Raw genomic sequence first — 21,503 nt, forward strand, 5'->3', positions numbered from 1 at the left:
CGCTCTCTAAGAAGAGAAAAGTGGACAGTGAAAATAGAGCTTTCAACCCAGAATGGACGGACTCATTCATGTTCAATCTTCCCCCTGGAAGCACAAAACCAGTCTGTCTCATATGTTCAGAGACAGTGGCACTTGTAAAAAGTGGCAACGTGAAATGCCACTATGAGACCAAACACAACATTTTTGACCAAACACACCCACTCAAATCTGAACTTAGGTCACAGAAAATAAGCACTCTCATAGACCAATATGAGCAATCCACCCGGATCCTCACCCATTCAATCACTGCTAATCAATGTTCCCTCAAAGTCGCTTGGATTTTGGGTCATTACAAAAAGCCATTTACTGATGGAGGGGTTGTCAAAGAGTGCATGAGCGCAGTAGCTGAAACCTTACTTGAGGGGAAACAGAAAGAAGAGCTTTGTGACAAAATAAAGCAAATACCTGTCAGCATCATCAGCCACAAAGAAAAGTGAAATATTAACTCAGGATGTGCTAGCCCAGCTGGATGAAGCCATTCAAAAGGCACCATGTGTTGGCTTAGCTGTAGATGAGTCCACTGATGTGTGTGACAATGCTCAGCTGTTAATTTACATAAGGTTCTTCAACAAAGACAAGAAGGAGTTCTGTGAAGATCTGTTGGGTGTAAAGCCCAATTTATACTTCTGCGTAAAGTGCTCTGCGTAGGTTACGTAGAGACTCTGCGTCGACGCAGAGACTGTCGAAGAGCCTCTGCGTCGTCTCCGTCTGCACGAAATATTTTTTAAGTGTCCGTCACTCCGTCAAGGGACAACGGAGACGGCAAGAGCTGCGATTGGTCCTCAGGACAGGCCGAGCGAAGCTGCTCTGTGCCGGCTCTCAGTGCGCTCCGGGCGTCCTGACAGAGGCGGAGCTGATCCCCGCCGAAAACGCCGCTGCCGAACTATAAATACGTCATATCTATACACACACAGCACATGTTTAGACTCTAAATGGCCAATTTCTCGCCTCAAATTATCTTAAAACTGCGTTCCGTCACACAGAAAAGTGAGAAACGGCCACTGTTTCAACAACAACAGTCTTTCTCTCTCTTTCTTTCTCGGACGCCATTGCTCACTGTAGCCAGAAGCACAACAACCTTGCGCAGCGACCCCTACTGATCGGGCAGGAAATTGCAGCGAGTGTCCGTCACCACGACGCAGAAGTATAAATGCTCGAGGCGTCTCCGTGGTGACGCAGACGGATAACGCATACGCAGTCGGAGAAGTATAATGTGGCCTTAACTCCCCTTCAGACCAGTACAAGAGGAGAGGACATCTACCTGGCCATTAAGGGGATGTTAACAAAGCGAAGAATAGAAGCAAAAACAAGTGGTTTCAATAAGCACAGATGGAGCCCCTGCCATGATAGGGAGAGAGAAAGGAGCAGTGGCAAGAATGAAAGAGGACAATCCTGAGCTCATCTCTTACCACTGTATAATTCATCAATCTGTCCTATGCTCCTGTCACATGAGCATGCTGAAGTGATGAACATAATGATGAAGATGATCAATTTTCTCAGAGCATCCTCTTCCTATCAGCATCGCATGCTCATGGAATTCCTCAGAGAAGTTGATGCAAAGGCTGATGATCTTTTGCTGCACAACAATGTGAGATGGCTTAGCAAAGGCAGGGTGTTGGAGCGCTTTTGGAATAGCAGCTTTCTTGGAAGAGCTGAGAAGTCAGAAGGCAACATAGTTTTCTCTCTTTTTAAAAGATGAGAAAAAGATGGATAATGTGGCCTTTTTGGTTGATATTACTTCACACCTTAATGAACTTCATCTGAAGCTACAGGGCAAGGACAATTCAATTTGTGAACTGATGACAGCTGTCCGCTCCTTTCAGAGGAAACTTGAGGTGTTCAAGGAAGACCCGCAGGGAGACTGTGCACACTTCCCAGCAGTGCAGGAACAGGTTCAGGGACAGAGAGATGTGTCTTCTTTAGTTGACTTTTGACTTTATTGATAAGCTAATTGTAAACTTCCGCAAACGTTTTGACAGCTTCAGCTTTGGACAGCAACTCACCTTGTTCATTCAGAACCCATTTCTCATCACAGATGTCAGTGGGTTCTCAAAAGAAGTGACACAGCATTTCAAGTGGGCAAATGCTGGGCCTCTCCAAATGCAACTGATTGATCTCCAAGCAGATTTGGCGCTGAAAGAGCAGTTTGGAAGAACTGACCCTTCCACTTTTTGGCTCCAAATGGTCTCTGAGACAGCTTTCCCAGGTCTGAGGAAAGTAGCCATGAATGACTTGACCATGTTTGGCTCAACTTACAGCTGTGAGGCAGCGTTTTCTGCAATGAACATAATTAAAACTAAATATCGTTCCAGGCTCACCAATGAGCACCTTCACATGTGCATGAGAATGGCCCTGACACCATTCCAGCCCAGACTTAAAATCCTGGCAGGACAAGCAAGAGTTCTCCCACTAAACAACAGAAAGTGGGGGAGTGGGATAGAGGGAAAGAAAGAGAAACAAAAAATGTTCAGTGTTAAGATGTGTTGAAATCTGTTTAAAATTAGCTGAGACTGTTAAAATTAAAAAAAAGTGAAACTCAAGATGCTGCTTTACTTTATTTCTCAAAACTTAAGTAATTATTTTACTTATTTTAAGATTATTATTATAATATTTATTTTCACCATTTTATTTGTATATGCAGCCCTTCTTTTCCTTTAAGAGAGAAGAAAATAATACATATGTTCAGTGTTACATCTTTATAATTGTATAAAAGTTACAATAAATATTGTTTTTGAATTGTTCTTTCTGTTTTTGATCTGACAGTCAGTTGTTGATTACATGCAGACTACTAGGCTACTTCAGTATATATCCCACTACTAAATAATAACACAAGTTAGACATTATGGTGTTCTGGACCTTTGCTTGAGGAAATTTTCTCAAAGTGGACCGATTAGAATTTTAGTTGATTATCCCTGCTCTAAAACAATATCCTTCTGCACATGCATTCAGCCATGCATTTTTAAATGTAAAGGAAGGAAGGTTTCGGTGAAAAAAGTATTTGTTTCAGATAAACAGTGTTTGACTATTTGTACATGATTGGAAAGTTTCTTTAAAAAGAGATTCTACGGAGTTTGTGGAGACTAAATTAGCACTTTGGAAGAGTCTTTTTTCTTTTTTTCTTTATTAACAGTCTATTTACAGATAACCTTAAGTGACTTTAAATTAAATTAAATAAGACAGGACACATCCCCTTGAGATGGAGGGGACAAATATGTGCATGAGTAACACAATTCAAACTATTTTTGAGGGAGGAAAAGGAAGGTTTTGGTGAACAAAGTATTAGTTTCAGATGACATGATGATAGGGCTGCAACAACGAATCGATAAAATCGATAAAAATCGATTACTAAAAGCGTTGGCAACGAATTTAATTATCGATTTGTTGAGTCGCGCGATTAATACGTCGCTCCTAGGCGCAGAACTGTTTACAGATGCAGACTGTTTCATGCCGGTTGATGCACGCCCACAGCGAGCCTTGTGTGCGCGCGAATAGTCGAGCGTATAAGCGGTGCGGGAAAGTTTTAGAGTGAGCGACAACTTATATTTTAGACTTGAAACATGGCGGAGACGGAGAAAACCGTTCCGCCGAAATCTTCTATAATGTGGGAACACTTTACCATTCATGAACCTAAAAAGTGTGTTAGATCTACCAACTTGACTAAGCTATTGATGTGTCCTGGAAGGAAGATTGTTTCGGATGTTCAATCAACCATCCCAGTCAGAAACATCACAACTGTCTATGGCTATATAAGGATGACTATTTCCCACGCAAATTTGATCGAATCATAGGAAAAATGTGGACGGAGAGGATCATTCTGGCTATCCAGATATTCTTAAGGTCGAGCGATGTCATTATCGAGGATGACAGGGTCTTTGGGGTTGTAGAGAGTTTTCTGATTTCATTATGAAAGGCATCACAACCTATTAGAGATATCATAGAGAAAATGTACGAAAGTATATACAAGTGTAACTATACAGAAACATGCCTGGACATGGTCTGACAACACTGGAAAGAGTCAAGAGAATTTGTGCTGTAGATTATTAACAATAATTCTACATTTTGCATGCAGTATATAACTTAACTGTAAGTCTGGGAACCTGTGTGAATGGATATTGTATTAGTATTCAATTAAGATCCACACATACGTAGACATATTCTCACTTTTTTGGTGTATGCACCTTTGATAAATGAGGGCCACTGTGTGCATTATTCAGCAATTTGAGAAGAATGAAAGACAGATGCTACTAAACCTTGCACAACAAACCTACTCGCCTTTCACACAGTGAGGACTCCTCCAGACTACTTTGGCCCATTGCTACTGTTAGCCCACATACATTGTAGTGTCTGCTTCAATTCTCAAACTGTATACACACATTGTGATCATGGCAACCTGTTTCTCAGCAAATAATGTTCATTTGTTCTCTCATCTCCTGCATAAACACTTCACTATGTAAAATGACTCCATGACCTATGTGGTACCTAAAACATCTCACACCTGACTGGCTGTAAAATATGGATTAACATTTAGTAATCAGAGAGTGTCTCTGCTGCAGGTATTTGTTGATACTTCTAAATCAGTAGGTAACCATGGCAACAGGCCTGAAGATTCACCATCAATTTAGCAACTGGGCTCTAAATAATACATTGAAGAGGGATACAACTAAAGATGCACAAAAATATTGTGTCGATTAAAATTAGGGCTGCAACTAGGGATGCACCGATTAATCGGCCAGTGATTGGAACCGAAATCGGTGACCGGCCGATCAGACAGAATATTCCGATTTTAATAAGCCGATCAAAATGCACCCACATCGCGCAGCATCAGCAACACACGTACACGCACATGTAGTAGAGTGTAGAGCTGGGCTGTATACCAGTTCACACTGAATACGTTTTTTTTCCGTTATGATATGATTTTTAATATACGGCCGTACCGGTGTATTTGATTACACAACATCCGCGCACCCGCAGCGCTGTGGCGGTGCTGCGCCGCTGTTGTCTGCTTTGCGAGTGAGCGCTCTGCATGTAAACATTTCATTAATGTTTATATATTTGTTTCAATCACTGAACAAAGCCTGGAATATTTAAGACAAGAGTCAGGACCTTAAATCACTTGCACAAAACTTTTGATCAGCATTTGTTTGTTTGTCATTTAAACCTGTGCGCGCAAAGAGCGCGAGGCATTGTTGGCACGGGGCAGGGGAGAGAGAGAGAGAGAGAAAGCGAGCCGAGCAAGCAAGAGAGAGAGAGTGAGGTCATTTACTTATTTGTGTGTAGGTATACTATGTTGTGAAATATGTTTAAGCTTAAATAAACTACATATACAGGTAGTGATTCATTGTTGTATTTTTAGTTGGATATTGGATGTGAACAACATGGTTCCATAACACTGCACTTTTAAGATGTGTGTGAATATTCCACAGCATTATTTAGTTCTATTTTATAGTGGTAATCTGTTCAAAAAGTCACACTTTAAGTTATTATGTTCCATGGTAACATGTTCAAATGTATCATGACAATTGTTTTTGTATTTTATATATACTTCTATTTTATAGTGATTCGTTTTGTATTTTTAGTTGGATATTGGATGTGAACTGATTGTATTTCTATGTTAAAATGTTCTATTAAGGAGAAAAGATGCAAAAATATATATCTTTCTGTATGGTGAAAAGTGGTTTAAAAAATTGAAATCGGAATCGGCTAAAATCGGTATCGGCAGGTCATACTTCTTGAAAAATCGGTAATCGGAATCAGTTTTTATCCAAATTCAAAATATTTGTCTTTTTAACTGTTGAAATGTGGGTTTCAATTGGGCGAAAGGGGTGTTGCTCAGGTATAAATGTAGAGGGCTCACAATGCTCTGGGTCTTTCTCCAGCTAGGATCACTCCTGTAAGTTTGACATTTTCCTTGAAACAAAAATAAAAAGTTGTCGGCAGAAGTTCTCTATTTCATTCTTCAGCAGCAGTGAATTTCCATAACATTACTCATTCATCTCCGCTCAGTTTCACGTTTGATGGGATGTATAAAGAGAAGTTGCACAGGACTCGGCGTTAGGGGTGGGAAAAATAATCGATTCTTCGATGCATCGCGATTCTCTCTAGAACGATTCCGAATCGATGCGTGTAAGTTAATAATCGGAATATTTAAAAAATTTAATTACTTCGCCTGCTGCAACATTCTGTTTGCTTCGCTCGCTGCAGAGCCAGGGTTTCCCCCAGTGTATTATAAGCCTAGCGGGTCGCCAGGCTTTACCTGCCCCCCCGCCAGGCTTTGCGTTTCTTGTTTATTTATTTAAAATAGATTTTTTTATACACCACGGCTTTTTCTATACCGGGGAACAAGAGCGCACGTTCCCCCATGTAATCAGGGCAGCGCATGCTTGTCCAGGTGCCGATTGAAACCCAAGTCACACTGTCAAGTGCGTCATTATTACGGTTACATACGGTTACACATTATTACTGTCAATAAAGATATTATATTTAGGGATGCAACGATAATTCGGCGGTCGAAACACAGCTACAACAAGGTGGAACAGCACCTGTTAAACGCTGGAAAGTCTCTGCTAAAAAGCGAAACTTGGCTGCGTGCGGCACAGATTATGAACTCCCCGCGATATTGACTTCACAGCAGAGAACATTCTCTCTCTTTGAGCAGTTAACTAAAGACATCAGCTCATCTGATGCATCTGTTATTCCCGTAATTGCAGCGTTAAAGCGTCTTCTTTCACAAAGATTAAGACCACGGATTGAAAACAATGAAAAGTGCGCTCTGTTCTTCAGAGTCTGTCACCACGTTACACTCAGATCACCTGCACTTCATCATGACTGTACTCCATCCTCGTCATAAAGATCATTACTTTTATGTGGGGATAAAACACGTAGAGATATGATCCAGTCTGCTTTAGACATGAAATGAGCGCTTGGAGACGCAGCAGCGCAGAGCGACAAACTATGAAGGTATATTTGGTGCAAAAGTCACAAGCACATGTAACTGCAGACTTCACATGCGCAAACTAAAGTCACAAATGTGTAACCGTAAAGTTGAATTTGCAAATTTTTTTTTATACCTTGTTAACACAAATCCTTGTTACAGGTACACAAATCCTTGTTACAGGTACACAACTACAAGTCAATTGATACAAGTGCTCAAATCTGCTTCTACGAGTTTCAGATACTGTTTCTCCTCGCTAGGTGGTATAAGTGGTGCAAAAGGATTTGTAACTTGTGCACGCCGAGCGAATCGATCGATAAGAAAACAAGGCTTAGAGTGGGCGGGCCTTAGGAAGCTCTCTGCTGATTTTTGATTGACAGCTCGGAGTCGCAGATTCACGACACTAAAAGTGTCTAATATACGAGAAAATAAAGTCGCAGATTTATGAGATTAAAAGTACATTTACATTTACATTTTATTAAATATATAGACTCACGCCCACAATTTCTCCCGCTGTTTATGTGTTTTATACATATGAACCGTATCTATATCAGTTCAGTCTGTGGGCTCCCGGCTGCCTCGCTGGAGGAGCATCCAGCTGTAGTCCCGGAGACCAACACCCTGGTGTGACAATACCGGATTTTTTTCCCTAAAAACTGTATTTACACACCGAAACGACGGGAGTGGTTTGACGGAAGTGATTTTTTTTTTTTTTTTTTAAACGAAGGAAGAATATAAAAGTACGTTAGCCTGTCCATGTGCTTAATATATTGAGTATAAATACCACAAGTATCTCCTCACGGAGCTCCACGTTTATACTTTTTTTCAACTTTTTACACATTAAACACACTATTTAGATTAATATTAACTGTTTTACGTTAGTTTAACTTTGCTATTTTCTTCATTTTCCACACGCTCGGCGTGCACAAGTTACAAATCCTTTTGCACCACTTATCAATTGACTTGTAGTTGTGTACCTGTAACAAGGATTTGTGTACCTGTAACAAGGATTTGTGCACATCTGGTTTCATTCAATCCATTGTAGTGGTGCCAAAAGGAAGAGAATTGTGTTGATGTCCCAATATTTATGGACCTGACTGCAGTCAAAGGTTTGGACTAGGCCTGGGCGATATATCGATTTTATCAATTAATTCGAGTTTTTTGCTCCGGACGATTTTAAAAATAAAATCATTGATTGTTTTCTCCTCTTAATACGGTGCAACTTTTGCCCTCGGCAGCTTCCGTGCTGAACCCCCCCATACTTGTTTCCCCTCCGGACATGCACACTGATGCACACGATAGGGATGCAAGGATATCCGTTATTTTACCGAACCATTCGGTACACCCTGTTTGTTTCAATACGCAACGGCAAACAACGGTATTTTGGTACGTTTCAGTCTGTCAAAATGTATTAAAATACACAATGCTGCGTGATTAGATCCACTCAGGAGCAGAGACATGAGCACAGCTGCGCACTCAGCACTGCTCTGCTCATGCCACCTTCAGCGTCAATCAGCGCGATTGAACGAGACTCTGAAAAAAGGGAGTTTGAAGAGTCACCGTCCTCGTTTAAGTCCACTGTGTGAGATCATTTAGGATTCAGCGTACACTACGATGAGAATGAGAAAATGAATTTCAACAAACAAACCACGGTGTGCAATCATCTGTTTTACAGCGCAGTGAAGTTGGTTAGAAGTTGGACATTGGACAGACACTCGCTCTACAGCGCCATCCAGAGCAAGCGTCATCACCCGTCTCTTTCACTTGAAGCAGCATGGTGTATTTTAGGGCTGTAACGATATGCGTATCGAAATCGAAATCGCGACACTCGGAGTCACGAACCTGTCTCGTGGCGTGAGAAAACAGAATGGCGAAACGCTCTTTCTAACTCCCAGTTATTTTTCCAGTCAGCCACATGATATGAGCTGTTAGTGCTACCAGACTTATTTTTATTAGGGGTGTCAAATTATCACGTTAATTGTGATTAATTAATAACAGTCATCATTAACGGTTATGTTTTTTAATTGCGTTAATCTCTTCTTTACTGATGTCCCCAGTACCAGGGCAGCATCAGACGCAGCAACAAAAGCGTCATAAAACTAGGGATGCACCGATTCCAATTTCCGATTTTTCAAGAAGTTTGACCTGCCGATACTGATTTTAGCCGATTCCGATTTAAATTTTTTAAACCACTTTACAGCATACAGAACGATATATATTTTTGCATATTTTCTTTAATAGAACCTTTTAACATAGAAATACAATCAACAAACAAATGCTGAGTGCTGATCAAAAGTTTTGTGCAAGTGATTTAAGGTCCAGACTCTTGTCTTAAATATGACAGGCTTCATTCAGTGATTGAAACAAATATATAAACATTAATGAAACGTATACATGCAGAGCGCTCACTCGTAAAGCAGACAGCAGCGCCGCGGCTGCGCGGATGTTGTGTAATCAAATACACCGGTATGGCGGTATGTTAAAAATTCATATCATAACGGTTTTCAGTGTGAACCGGTATACCGCCCAGCCCTACACTCTACTACATGCGCGTGTAGCCGCGTGCACATGTGTTGCTGATGCTGTGCGATGTGGGTGCATTTGACCGACTTATTAAAATCGGAATATTTCTGTCTGACACGTCAAAATCGGCCGGTTCCGGTCACTGGCCAATTAATCGGTACATCCCTACATAAAACCAGGTCTTTGACCAACTTTAACAAACACGGACATGCTGCATACCCACAGAAAGGTCAAACCTCAGCTAAAAGCTCATATAAATCATTCTTATCTTCACAAAACAGTTAAAACACAGATGGATCAAACCCACAGGAGCGAAAAAAAAATGCTACAGCGCACATGTTTAAAAGCGGCACCGGAGCGTCAGCGTGATTATATTTGATCTGTTAAAATAAAGTTTGTGGTGTGATTATATCTGTGCTTTTAATTATTTTTGCAATGCAATATTGCTTTTGCTAGTCTGAGTAGTTTTATATATGAAACCGTACTGATACTGTGGCCCAAAAACCGTGATGCATACCAAACCGTGGGAAAACTGTACCATTGCATCCCTAGCAAACAAGTGTGAGAATTTTGTTCCCAAGAAAGGACTAGTATCTTCAGTGATTTGGAACTGGTTTGGGTTTTGGCGACAGACGTGGAACAAGTGACTGCACGCTGCCCATTTCAACACAAAGGAAAAGCACTAATAGGGACAGCACCGCTGATCGCGAGCGGCGAGCTACCGCTGTATGTGACTGTATATCAGAGTGAGTCTTTCCTCCAGAGACCTCCGACACAAGGATCAAGCCGAACAGTGCCGAACTGTAGATCATTTAAAAAATATTTAACAGTCCCAAAAATGTGGGTTAATCTCCGACAATTATCAGGGAAACCTATCGCCCAATGTCTGCTGAGATCGGCACAGCACCCCCGTGACCCTCTGGTGGAGGATAAAGCGGTAGATAATGGATGGATGGATGGATGTCTAAAATCTCAATATTTAACACAGTAGTTTGATCCCCGACTGGCATCACACAGCTGCTGTATTGTAGTCCAGAGACGGTCATGGAGGACATATTTAAAATATTATTTTAATTAACTGACACTGAAACACTGTGTATGTGTGTGTGTAAAACGTCATGCATTTACACATAGTACATCATATGAATAATTATTTTGTCTTTAGCAGTTTTTTTTTTTTTTAATCAAAAATCTAATTTTTTTCTAAATAAATTGTGGATTTTATTTTTAGGCCGCATCACCCAGCCCTAGTTTGGACACACTGCAGAGTGAAGGCAAAAAGGCCAACAAGTGCTCAGAATCTCTGGGAACTCACAGACTGTTGGAAAACCTTTTAGGTTTCTCATTGAGAGAATGCCAAAAGTATGCAAATCAGTAATCAAAGCAAAGGGTGGCTACTTTGAGGAATCTAAAATATGAAACATATGAACATAACATAACCAAACATAACATAGTTATTTCACACTTTTTTGTACTACATAATTCCATATGTGTTAATTCATAGTTTTGATGCCTTGAGAATCTACAATGTAAATAATCATGGCGATAAAGAAAAAACATTAAAATGAGAAGGTGTGTCCAAACTTTTGACTGGTAGTGTGTGTATATATATATATATATGTATATTAGGGATGCAACGGTACAGTTTTCCCATAATTCGGTATGCATCACGGTTTTTGAAAAATAATTAAAAGTACAGATATAATCACACCACAAACTGTATTTAAACAATAGTGCACCATCATATTAAATTAAACAGCAAACATAAAAAATACACAAATTAAACTTCAATTTTAGTGCTATCCACTACAAATAAACACAACAACAACCCACTCACAGAAACTACAACTACAAATACACCGTGCTGCTCCAAGTGAAAGAGACGGTGATGACGACATAAATGAGAGACTTGCTCAGAGTCGCACTGTAGGTGAATGTGGAGCCAACTTCAGCGTTGTGATGTGAGGAAAACATTTATTACCCGGGGCGAATGTCTGTACAATATTCAACTTAAAACTAGCTTAACTCACACTTAGTGTGACTAGAGTTTCGATCGGCACCTGGACATGGGGACACTCGCCGGTTACATGCGCAGTGTGCTTGTTCCCGGGTTTAGAAAAATCTGTGGTGTATAAAAAAAAAAAGTGTAAATATAGTAAATAAACAAGCAACACACACTGGGGGAAACACTGGCCGGGTGAGTGTTTGTGAGGAGATGCACGGGTGGTGCCACGAATGAGCGTTCCCCGGAACATTTCCCCAGACAAACGTTCCTTCTCCTCACCATGACAAAATTTCAGTCACATTATGTCAATTTCCGCGATATTCCGCGTTAAATATTAGATTCCGTTTTTATTGGCCAATTCCGCTAATCCGTTAACACGGAAATCATAGGGCCCTAGTTAAATAAGCCCAATACTCCATGTATTTTTAAAACAGTGAGCTTCGCTTAGAGCGCTGCCACCAGAGAGTCGAACAACTTATCGGGAGACGTTACGTGAAGATATCCCCTCCTCCTCTCTTATTATATATACAGTATCTTATTGTTTTTTTACATTTATATTTTCACATACTTTATTTATCTTTCCATTCCTACAACAATATAGAGATAACATTTGAATTTTCTGACATATTTACCAATGGTAATTAATTGTGGTTAATTGTGATTAATCCACAGCTACCCTGTGATTAATCTGATTAAAAATGTTCCTCTTTTGACAGCCCTAGTATATATATATATATATATTAACATAGATATATACACACATATATTTAACCTTTATCTAACAGATATAACCCATTGAGATCTTTCCAAGGATGACCTGGCCAAACAATAATTTAAATAAAATATATTGCAGTCTTCCCTATAGAGTTCTTGGTTGTTTACAAACTGTGCGGATGTGTGCACTGCGTGGTTGCAGAAGGGCACCACTCAGCGTTTAAGTAAAGTACAATAGCTTCTAAGTTACGGTAGTTTGAGTTAAACCTGAGTTTAATAACGCTGTTGCTCTCAAACATTGTTTTTTAACATTGTTATGCATAGTAATAATTACTTCATTCATGTTAGCTTGTTACCTGATGCCAAAAATGAACGTAACGTTAACTGATATGGAGTGAGTACGGCAAATTCTTGCTTCTTTTATCTTCTTGAAAATGTAAATTAAAATCAGCAACAGCATTTCAGCTGAGTCATGCTGTGGGGTGTTTATTTCTTCTTTACGAGAGAAGAATATTTGTTACATAGTCTTTGAAATAGGTTGAAATGCCTTGGGCTGGGCTGGGTTTTTATTTTCGTTATGATATGACTGTTTAATATACCGCCATACCAGTGTATTTGATTACACAACATCTGCGCAGCCGCTGCGTGGCTGTCTACTTAACGAGTGAGCGTTTCATTAATGTATATTTGTTCCAATCACTGAACTAAGCCTGTCATATTTGGAACAAGAGTCAGGACTTTAAATCACTTGCACAAAACTTTTGATCAGCACTCAGCATTTGTTTGTTGTTCATTTAAACCAGTATGAGCAGAGAGCGCGAGGGGCGGGCGAGTGAGCGAGAGCGAGTGCGAGAGAGTGAGGTCTGCGCTCTTGGTCATTAGTTCATTTACTTATTTTTGTGTAGGTAATATTTTGTGAAATATGTTTAAACTTAAATAAACTACATATACAGGTAGTTATGTCTCGTAGTATTAGTTTGTCCTGTTATTGACGTCATGCTGTCATCGCCTGACAGTCTGGCTGATTGAAAGCCCCAAGATGCAGCGGATGGAACACACACCAGATGCGCAATGCAAATACTATGAGAATATATTCGAATATCTGTGTTTTTTTAGAGGGAATATTCGAATATCATTTTTGAGCAATTTTGACAGCCCTAGTAAGCATGTCTTAGAATATCAAGAATGCATGAAGTTAAGGTCGACACCTTCCACATCAGCAGGTAACACTGGGAATTTTTATAAAAGATGTTGATTTGCACAGTCAAAGTTCTGTATTTCGACTGCAATTGTCTTTGCATTCCGATTCCTCAATTCATTAGAATCATGAGTAGCTCTGCTTTGTAAACACACAGCATAATTTTCTGGGGCCATGTGAACCTGTACTAGTGTGTACTAGTGAGTTATTCTACAGTATTTATGACAGTAAAATAGACCACCCTAAGTTAATCTACTGCAGTAATTCTGTTCTCAACCAGTAGAAAATGCTGTGAACACCTGATTATGCATGAAAAATTAAAATAACGTCAGATACTGTGAAACTAGGGGTGTCACGGTATGAAAATTGAACCTCACGGTTATTGTGACCAAAATTATCGCAGTTTTCGGTATTATCGCGGTATTTTTTAAAAAGTGTGTGAATATGTTCAGAAAGCATTGATAGTCCTAAAAGCTATGCATTTTTAATATGCTGGCGGTGGGCGCTGCAGCTGTACTATCATGTTAACATTATTGACACAGTATTGTGGGTCTTAAAACCATAAACTTTGTGTTTGAATTAAGGTTGTTTTATCGCTGTGAATCACTCCTAGTTTGGGTGTGGCGATCTCACATTCCAGAGCTTTTGTTGCTTTTTCAGCCAATCAGCTGACGATCACGGAGAATACACATGGCTAATTAATATGCACGAGCAGAGAGAGAGAGAGGGAGGGGAGAGATAGTGCCTGGAACTTTCCTGTGCTTATATGTGTGCAGTGTGTGTGCAGTGTGTGTGTGTGTGTGTGTGCAGTGCGAAATTAAAGCGTGATTGTCATCAAAGCAGTCATCAACAAAAGCTTTGTTTGACAAAGGAAGGCAAGGAGAACAGGACAATAATCGTCTGTGGCTGAACATCTAGAAAGCACAGAGACTGCTGGTGTGTGGACTGTTAGCATTTTAAGCTAGCGATCTTTATGCTAACGTGTTAGCAGACTTCATCGTCACAAAAACAACAAACAGATGATTATTCAGCGGCTGAAAGAGAGCAGGACACACACGGTAGTTGCCTGAGATGATGACGTGACGCCAGGACCACGCTATACTGTTATGGGTGAGTTTTCATATACGTATATGTCCTGAGGGCTGTCGTCTCCTCCTTCGGCCATGATTCCAGCTTCGATAAAGTTAAAACATCAGGTTGTAGGCTACAGAGTGTGTCTGCGCGGCAACTTCAGCAGACGGAGACGCTGGAAAGGCTCACAGTGCCTACACCGCGGGCGTGGTTATTCACCGAGGTAATATTTTTTTTTGAAATTAAGACGGTAATTATTATCGTCAAAAATGTTATTGCGGTTTACCGTTACACCGTTAACCGTGACATCCCTACGTGAAACCATTCGAATTTTGAAAAATACTGTGATATATATTTTTGGTCATACCGCCCAGCCCTAGAAATAGCAGCCAATGCTGTCGAAACACTGGGGAAGTCTCCAACTGCATCTCCTGTAGGTGTCATAAAATATGCATAATCATGTGATTGCATTCAGTGGCTGCAAAGTACTCGACACTGCACAAGCTGTTCTTACTGTGGAAACAGGTCAGTGGAGCTGCAAGAAAAATAACATTATTTCACAGGGTGACTGATCCTTTAAGTCTAGAGCAATGCTTGCATATAAAGGTTGTCGAAGTTATTCCACTTCCTCAACCAAAATATCTTAAATCTACACAGTAGTGACTGTAACCCAGATGAGGGTGCTAAGGTTGCTACAGATAGCATATAAGCTATTAGTATGAGTGTTGTCACTGCAACATAAGGGGACAGAGTTATTCCCAATACAGTGAAAAAAGATGTACCAATGATGAATACATCCTGGTAGGAGTGGCTTTAGATGCTGAAACATACACCACCCATGTATGAACATAATGAGCCTTGGGCACCAGCCGTGGGCTGATATGAAAGAACTGATGATCCTGAGTCACCAGGCTGTTAAACGAGCGTTTTATTTAGTTTTCTGTCACGGAGGAGCAAGGAAGCCACAGTATAAAATGACTGTCCACTTTAATACACTTGGGGTCACCACAACAGATCATCTGCTGCCATTTTGTCCTCTGCCTTGTGTCCTCTTCTGTCACACCAACTGTCCTCATTTCCTCCTTCACAACATCCATGAACCATGTCTGAGGTCTTCCTCTTTTTCTCCTGCCCGGCAGCTCCACCTTCAACATTCTTTGTTCAATATAATCACTTTCACTTTTGCGCATTTGACCAAACCATCTCAACCTTGCCGCTCTTACTTTACTTCCAACCCGTTCAACCTGAGCTGACCCTCGAATATGTTCATATCTTTCCTGTTTGTCATGGTCACTACCAATGAACATCTTCAGCTCTGCCACCTCCAGCTCCACCTCCTGTCTTTTCAGCAGCTCCACTGTCTCCAAGCCACACATCATAGCAGGCCTCACTACTGTCTTGTAGACCTTCCCTTTCACTTTTGCTGCTCTCCTTCTGTTATCAGCCCTGACACTCGTCAACCAACTAATATTACAGAGATTATATTTTATTCAATGTGTTCTTGGATTAATTCATTTATTTTTCTTAGTTTGTAAACACCAGGGGGCAATTCATGTGTTTTAGCTCGACTTTAATGTCATGTGGTCCATGGTGGGGGCCAAAACCTTGTGCCGTAAAGATAATGAAGGAATATATAAACTGGTAACAAAAGTAAACATATTCAATACCTGATTTTCTTGACTGATAAAAACTGTATGATTGACAAAAAAATAATGTAACGTCCACTCATGGAAATCATGGCTCACTCTCATTAAATCACTTAAAGCACTACCGAATTTTAGCCACATAGTAAAATGCTTGACTTAAAGAGATGTATGACTGCTTAAGTCAACAATTTCTTCAGAATATTTTTGCTGCTTCATCTCGCTGTTAGACAGCCTTTCCTGACTGGAAACTGAAGTTTGTGAAGCACTAATACTTACACCAAACTCTTGACAAAATCAGCATTTTTAGCTCATGGAGACACAGGAGTTGCTGGTTTACTAATGCCTGTAAGTTTATGTCACAAATACCAAAGGCACAAAACATCGGAAAAGACTGACAGAGACATGTAGGAGTCAACGCGTCATGAAGTAAAATTGCTTTGGTGCAGGGGAGTGGTTGTTTATCGATTCAAATATTAGAAAAGTATGGCACAAAGAGCTATAGAATTACTTGCTCTTGTCATTGTCATAACTAATATTCAGATGTTGGTCCCTATGTTTACAGGGGTCCCTGTAAAAACATGTCTGGAAAGCACTGGGTTACAAACAAATGAAACTTAATCAGTCACACTTTAGATACCAAGTTGTGAATGCTAAGATACTGGATGATATGGTGGGTCTTTTATGTTGTAATGATATAACATTATTTACACAATACAATCCTGATCATTTAGCTTCATTGAACTGACAGGCCATACAAATGGTAGCTGGGATTCAGGCTGCACAGGCCACTCATGTTGAGCTGTAAACGTTGTTTCCACGACGACAGGTCACAGGGATAATAATAATTAGAACTGTAATTTTAGTTAAACAGTAGTGACGACTTGTGCTGTCTCCTGTGTGTCCTCTGTGAGTCTGCTGTGCTGGGATTCATGTTTTTCAGCTCACTGGACACGAGCTGCATGATGTGTAACGCTAGTAATAATACAGTATAATAGATTGGCGTGTGACTACACATAACAGAAGCACCTGAAGATGACACAGTGCTCGATGTTTGTATGAGAAAGAGAAGACAGAGCAGCGCAGCAGTAAGCTAACTCTTACCATGGCCTCCATCGAATCCCAGCTCTTGGTCTCGGATCCCGACAGGAGGAAATTCTTTGAATTTCCCCTGAAATTCACCTTCAGGTTGATGTAGAAGTCCATGGTTTCGTCGGTCAGGGCTTTAGCACATAGTATATACAACGGACACGGTGCGTTTTCCCCTCACCGACGACGGCTATTTGGGTTAATCTCGCCAGTTGTTGTCCACAGTGACTCAGTGACGGTAGATGAGGCGTATGTTGTGTTTACACCAGCGCCCTGGCCACGCCCACCTCGCGCCACATGTCCGGAAAAGCGAGCGCTACTCGCTATAGACGACTACGTCACTGCGCAACAGTGACGCAGAGAGAGACGCAGCGCCACAGGGCGTAAGAATTAAGTAGTCCCCGGGTTTCTGTCGTTGCAATTGTTTTAGTTTTCTTTTGTGTTTATGAATCTGCAGCGTTTGTGAATTTGCAGCTTGTATCTCCTACTGCACGTTTTTTTGGGTCGTTGTAGTGCATTTGCCTCTGACGGCCACCGTAAAAGAGGCCCTGCAGAAAACAAACAAGGCCATCAGAGATGGCAGACTTCACTCCATTCAGGCAACAAGCCTCTGTTGGTCATGGCAAGTACAAGTGTGGAAACACAAACAAACAGACAGACAAGAGACACACAGCGTCACTAAAAACAATACTTCACTTCCACTCTGTGGGGTGAAGTGATTATGTGAAAACTCAGATATATAGATTTAAACTACAAACACACCTACATTTCTGCACTCTGTAGAAAAAAAGAAACACATGGGACAAAGAGAAGAGAAGGAAAAACTACAGGGATAGAGGAGAAAAGCAGGGGAAAGAAAAATGTTTGCCCCCTCCATTTAGATATTAGACAAAGATAACCCACATAAAAACAAAATGCAGTTTTTAAGTGATGATTGTATTTATTAAGTCAAAATAGTCTATCCAAACCTACATGGCCCTATGTGAAAAAGTAATTGCAAAACAACTGATTGTGCCACCGTTGAACTGAAATTAAGTGTTTGGGATAACTGGTAATGAGTCTTTCACATCGCTGTGGAGGAATTTTGGTCCACTTTTTGCAGAATTGTTTTAATTCAGCCATATTGGAGGGTTTCTGAGTGTGAACCGCCTTTTTAAGGCATCTCAGCTGGGATTAAAGTCCGGACTTTGACTAGGCTACTCCAAAACCTTCATTTTGTTTTCTTAAGCCATTCAGAGGTGGGCTTGCTGGTGTGTTTTGGATCACTGTCCTGCTGCAGAACCCAAGTGCGCTTCAGTTAACGTCACAAACTAATGGCCACACATTCTCCTTCAGGATTTTATGGTAGAGAGCAGAATTCATGGTTCCATAAATCACAGCAAGTCGTCCAGGTCCTGAAGCAGCAAAGCAGCCCCGGACCATCACACTACCACCACCATGTTTGACTGTTGGCATGATGTTCTTTTTATGAAATGCTGTGTTACTTTTACGCCAAATGTAACAGGACCTCTTGCATGAGTCATCGCTGCACTCTTGGGGTAATTCTTGTAGGCCGGCCACTCATGGGAAGGTTCCCCACTGTACCATGTTTTTCCATTTGTGAATAATGATCCTCACATGGTTCATTGGAGTCCCAAAGCTTTAGAAAAGTATTTGTAAGCTGTCAATTACTTCGTTTCTCATATGTTCCTGAATTTCTTCAGATCGCGGCATGATTTCTTCCTTTTTTGGGATCTTCTGGCCAACTTCACTTTGTCTGACAGGTTATATTTAAGTGATTTCTTGATTCAATAGTCAGTCAGTCTGTCAGTAATCAGGCCTGGGTGTGGCAAGTTACATTTTCCAAAAGATGTGATTAACCACAGTCACGTCATCACTTAAACAATGCATTTTGTGTTTACTTGGATTATCTTAAAAATCAAATTTAAATTTGTTTGATAATCTGAAACATTTAAGTGTGACAAACGAGCAAAATAAATAAGAAACCAGGAAGGGGCCAAATACTTTTTCACAGCACTGTAAGATGCAGAGGGCCCCACACCTGTGTTCACCTTCTGCTACAACATTGTTAAACCTGGCCCTGGGTGAAACAGAAGAGAACACAAGAGATGGAGGCAGAGGATCCACTGTGGTGACTCCTAAAGGGAGGTAGAGTGAGTTGTTTCACCTCTACTGGTTTGATTCCCAGCCCTGCTAGTCTACATGCCAATGTGTCCTTGGGCAGTGACGTGCGGTTAGCTCTAGAAAGGCAGTCACAGACCAAGACGTACACACACTAAATTAGTATTTGTGTGTGCACGCGCGTGTGTGCATGTGTGCACATTGTGTGTTAAAGAGAGAGAGTGCGTTAGTTCAGACTTGCTTAATTCGTTTAAAGATGAAGTCCATGCGCCGTTCCTTCTTCACAAAGTTGTCGACAGAGTTATAAAAGTCTCCTGACTTGGCCTTCAGTTTACAGAGTCTACAGAGTTTACAGTTGCTCTGTCCTTTTTCTTATACCACTCCTTTTGAAAAGTACATATCATTTTCTGTCCCTTCCTTTGGAGAAGGTCCTGTAGCTCAAGCGTTGTTCTCCTGCTAATAAAAGCTGCCGTTATTCATCAAATGCCAAGAAATGTTTAAGCCTTTCTTGTAGAGCCGGGGTGTCAAACATGGCACGCGGGCCAGATCCGGGCCGGATCCGGGCCGACAGTGGCTCCCCCGGCCCGGGGGGGGCGGTACTACCGAGTATTTGTATAAAATCAATCGGTACTTGAACGCATCCTTGTAACAATATCTGAGTGGAAGAGTAGGCGATTTCCTAAGCTGACTTGAACGCAGCACTGCTCGCAAAGAGCGTGATGACGTAGTTTGTTAATGTCCGTCATTTATTGGCTGCGACGTTCGAGCGTCATGACGCCAATGTTGCCGGCAGTTAGCTCCGGTGTGGCTAACAACAGCGCTAAGCAGTTTCAGTTCGTCTGACGTTCTGTGCGTTGCTGTTATTTTATCGTCATTGTTGTCCGGTCCAACACAGTTATATGAACTGTTGGCGTGTCTTCGGCGTTATTCATTTCCGTGCCCGGAAAAAAATGACGCCGTTAAACGGAAAGTTAGATGGGCACACGGCACCTGCCCCCTCACATCACTTAGTGTCAAAGTGAGAATACTTAACCCTGTGGAATGCTGCATTCAACTTTGCTCTTAAAAAAATAGCTGTGAAATCAATATTTGCTGTAATAGTTGCAGTGAAATTCAGTGTTAGTCAGCAACAGAATAACTACTGTCATAGCCCTGGCTCAGAGAGCAAGACAAAGAGGGAGACCACACACTTTTAAACTTAAACTGAATTTTATTTATAAATACAACTCCAAAACAACCTAGTAACGAAGTCTGTAACCTGTAAAGTCAGTAATGTGTGCAGTGTGGTTTGTAAGTGAGGATCAAACAAAGTAACACAAACCAAACCCAAAACAGGCAGCAAATGGTCAGAGAGAGAGAGAGTGGCTGAATGAGGAGCCAGCTAAATAACCTCAGCCCAGGCTGCCCAGGTGCATGACATCCAATCATCAGCTCCACCCCCTCTACCTGCCACAGAAAAACCAATGATGACCAGAACAGAGAGAGAGAGAGGAGGGGATCGTCACACCCCCCCCCCCCCCCCCCACATAAGAGCGGAGACCCATTAGGTACTCTGCCAAAACACATTTCCCCAACTATTTACAAAATTACAGTGCCCCCATCAATACCAGAAAAGGACAATATCCACCTTTTTCTCTTACCAGTATTGAAAGAATGACAACCTTCCACCGTTTGTTGGGAGTGACAAAAATAACCGATACCTTCCTCCGATTCCTTAGGACTATCTCGCCCCCTTCGCAACCTGGATACGTACAGGAGCATTTGTATGAGAGAGCAGGACAACAAAAGGAAAACAGAAAAAGGCATAAATATGGGGACATTAACAATTACTCCCTTAAAACCACTAGAAGGCACGAGAAAGGGCATCAGCCATTGCATTGTCACTGCCTTTTATATAGTGAATATCTAAATGATAAGGCTGCAAAAATAGTGCCCATCTCATTAACCGTTGATTAGGATTTTGCAAAGAGTGCAGAAAGGTAAGGGGATTATGGTCTGTGTACACTACAAGAGGGGTTCCTGAACCAGTATACACATCAAAATGTTGTAATCCCCAAAGCCAGGGACTCCTTCTCAATAACAGAGTAGTTCAACTGGTAGGAATTAAACTTTTTTGAGAAGAACCCAACTGGTCTCTCCACCCCCGCAACATCAGCTTGTAACAGAACC

At 41.1% G+C, this 21,503-nt stretch overlaps 1 protein-coding gene across 1 annotated transcript in view; it reads right to left on the reverse strand.

Moving 5' to 3' along the window:
* Positions 1-17,393, reverse strand: part of nbr1b (NBR1 autophagy cargo receptor b) — a gene marked incomplete at its 3' end in the record, with an annotated part of 63,628 nt that extends 46,235 nt beyond the window's left edge. The window contains exon 1 of the mRNA XM_083897078.1: positions 17,229-17,393. Coding sequence (XP_083753204.1) covers positions 17,229-17,330 — 102 coding nt within the window. The 5' untranslated portion in view covers positions 17,331-17,393. The remainder of the gene's footprint in view (positions 1-17,228) is intronic.
* Between the last annotated feature and the right edge of the window lie 4,110 nt (positions 17,394-21,503).

This window comes from Microchirus variegatus, assembly GCF_963457635.1.
Source record: "Microchirus variegatus genome assembly, chromosome: 10".
Taxonomy (NCBI): Eukaryota; Metazoa; Chordata; class Actinopteri; order Pleuronectiformes; family Soleidae; genus Microchirus; species Microchirus variegatus.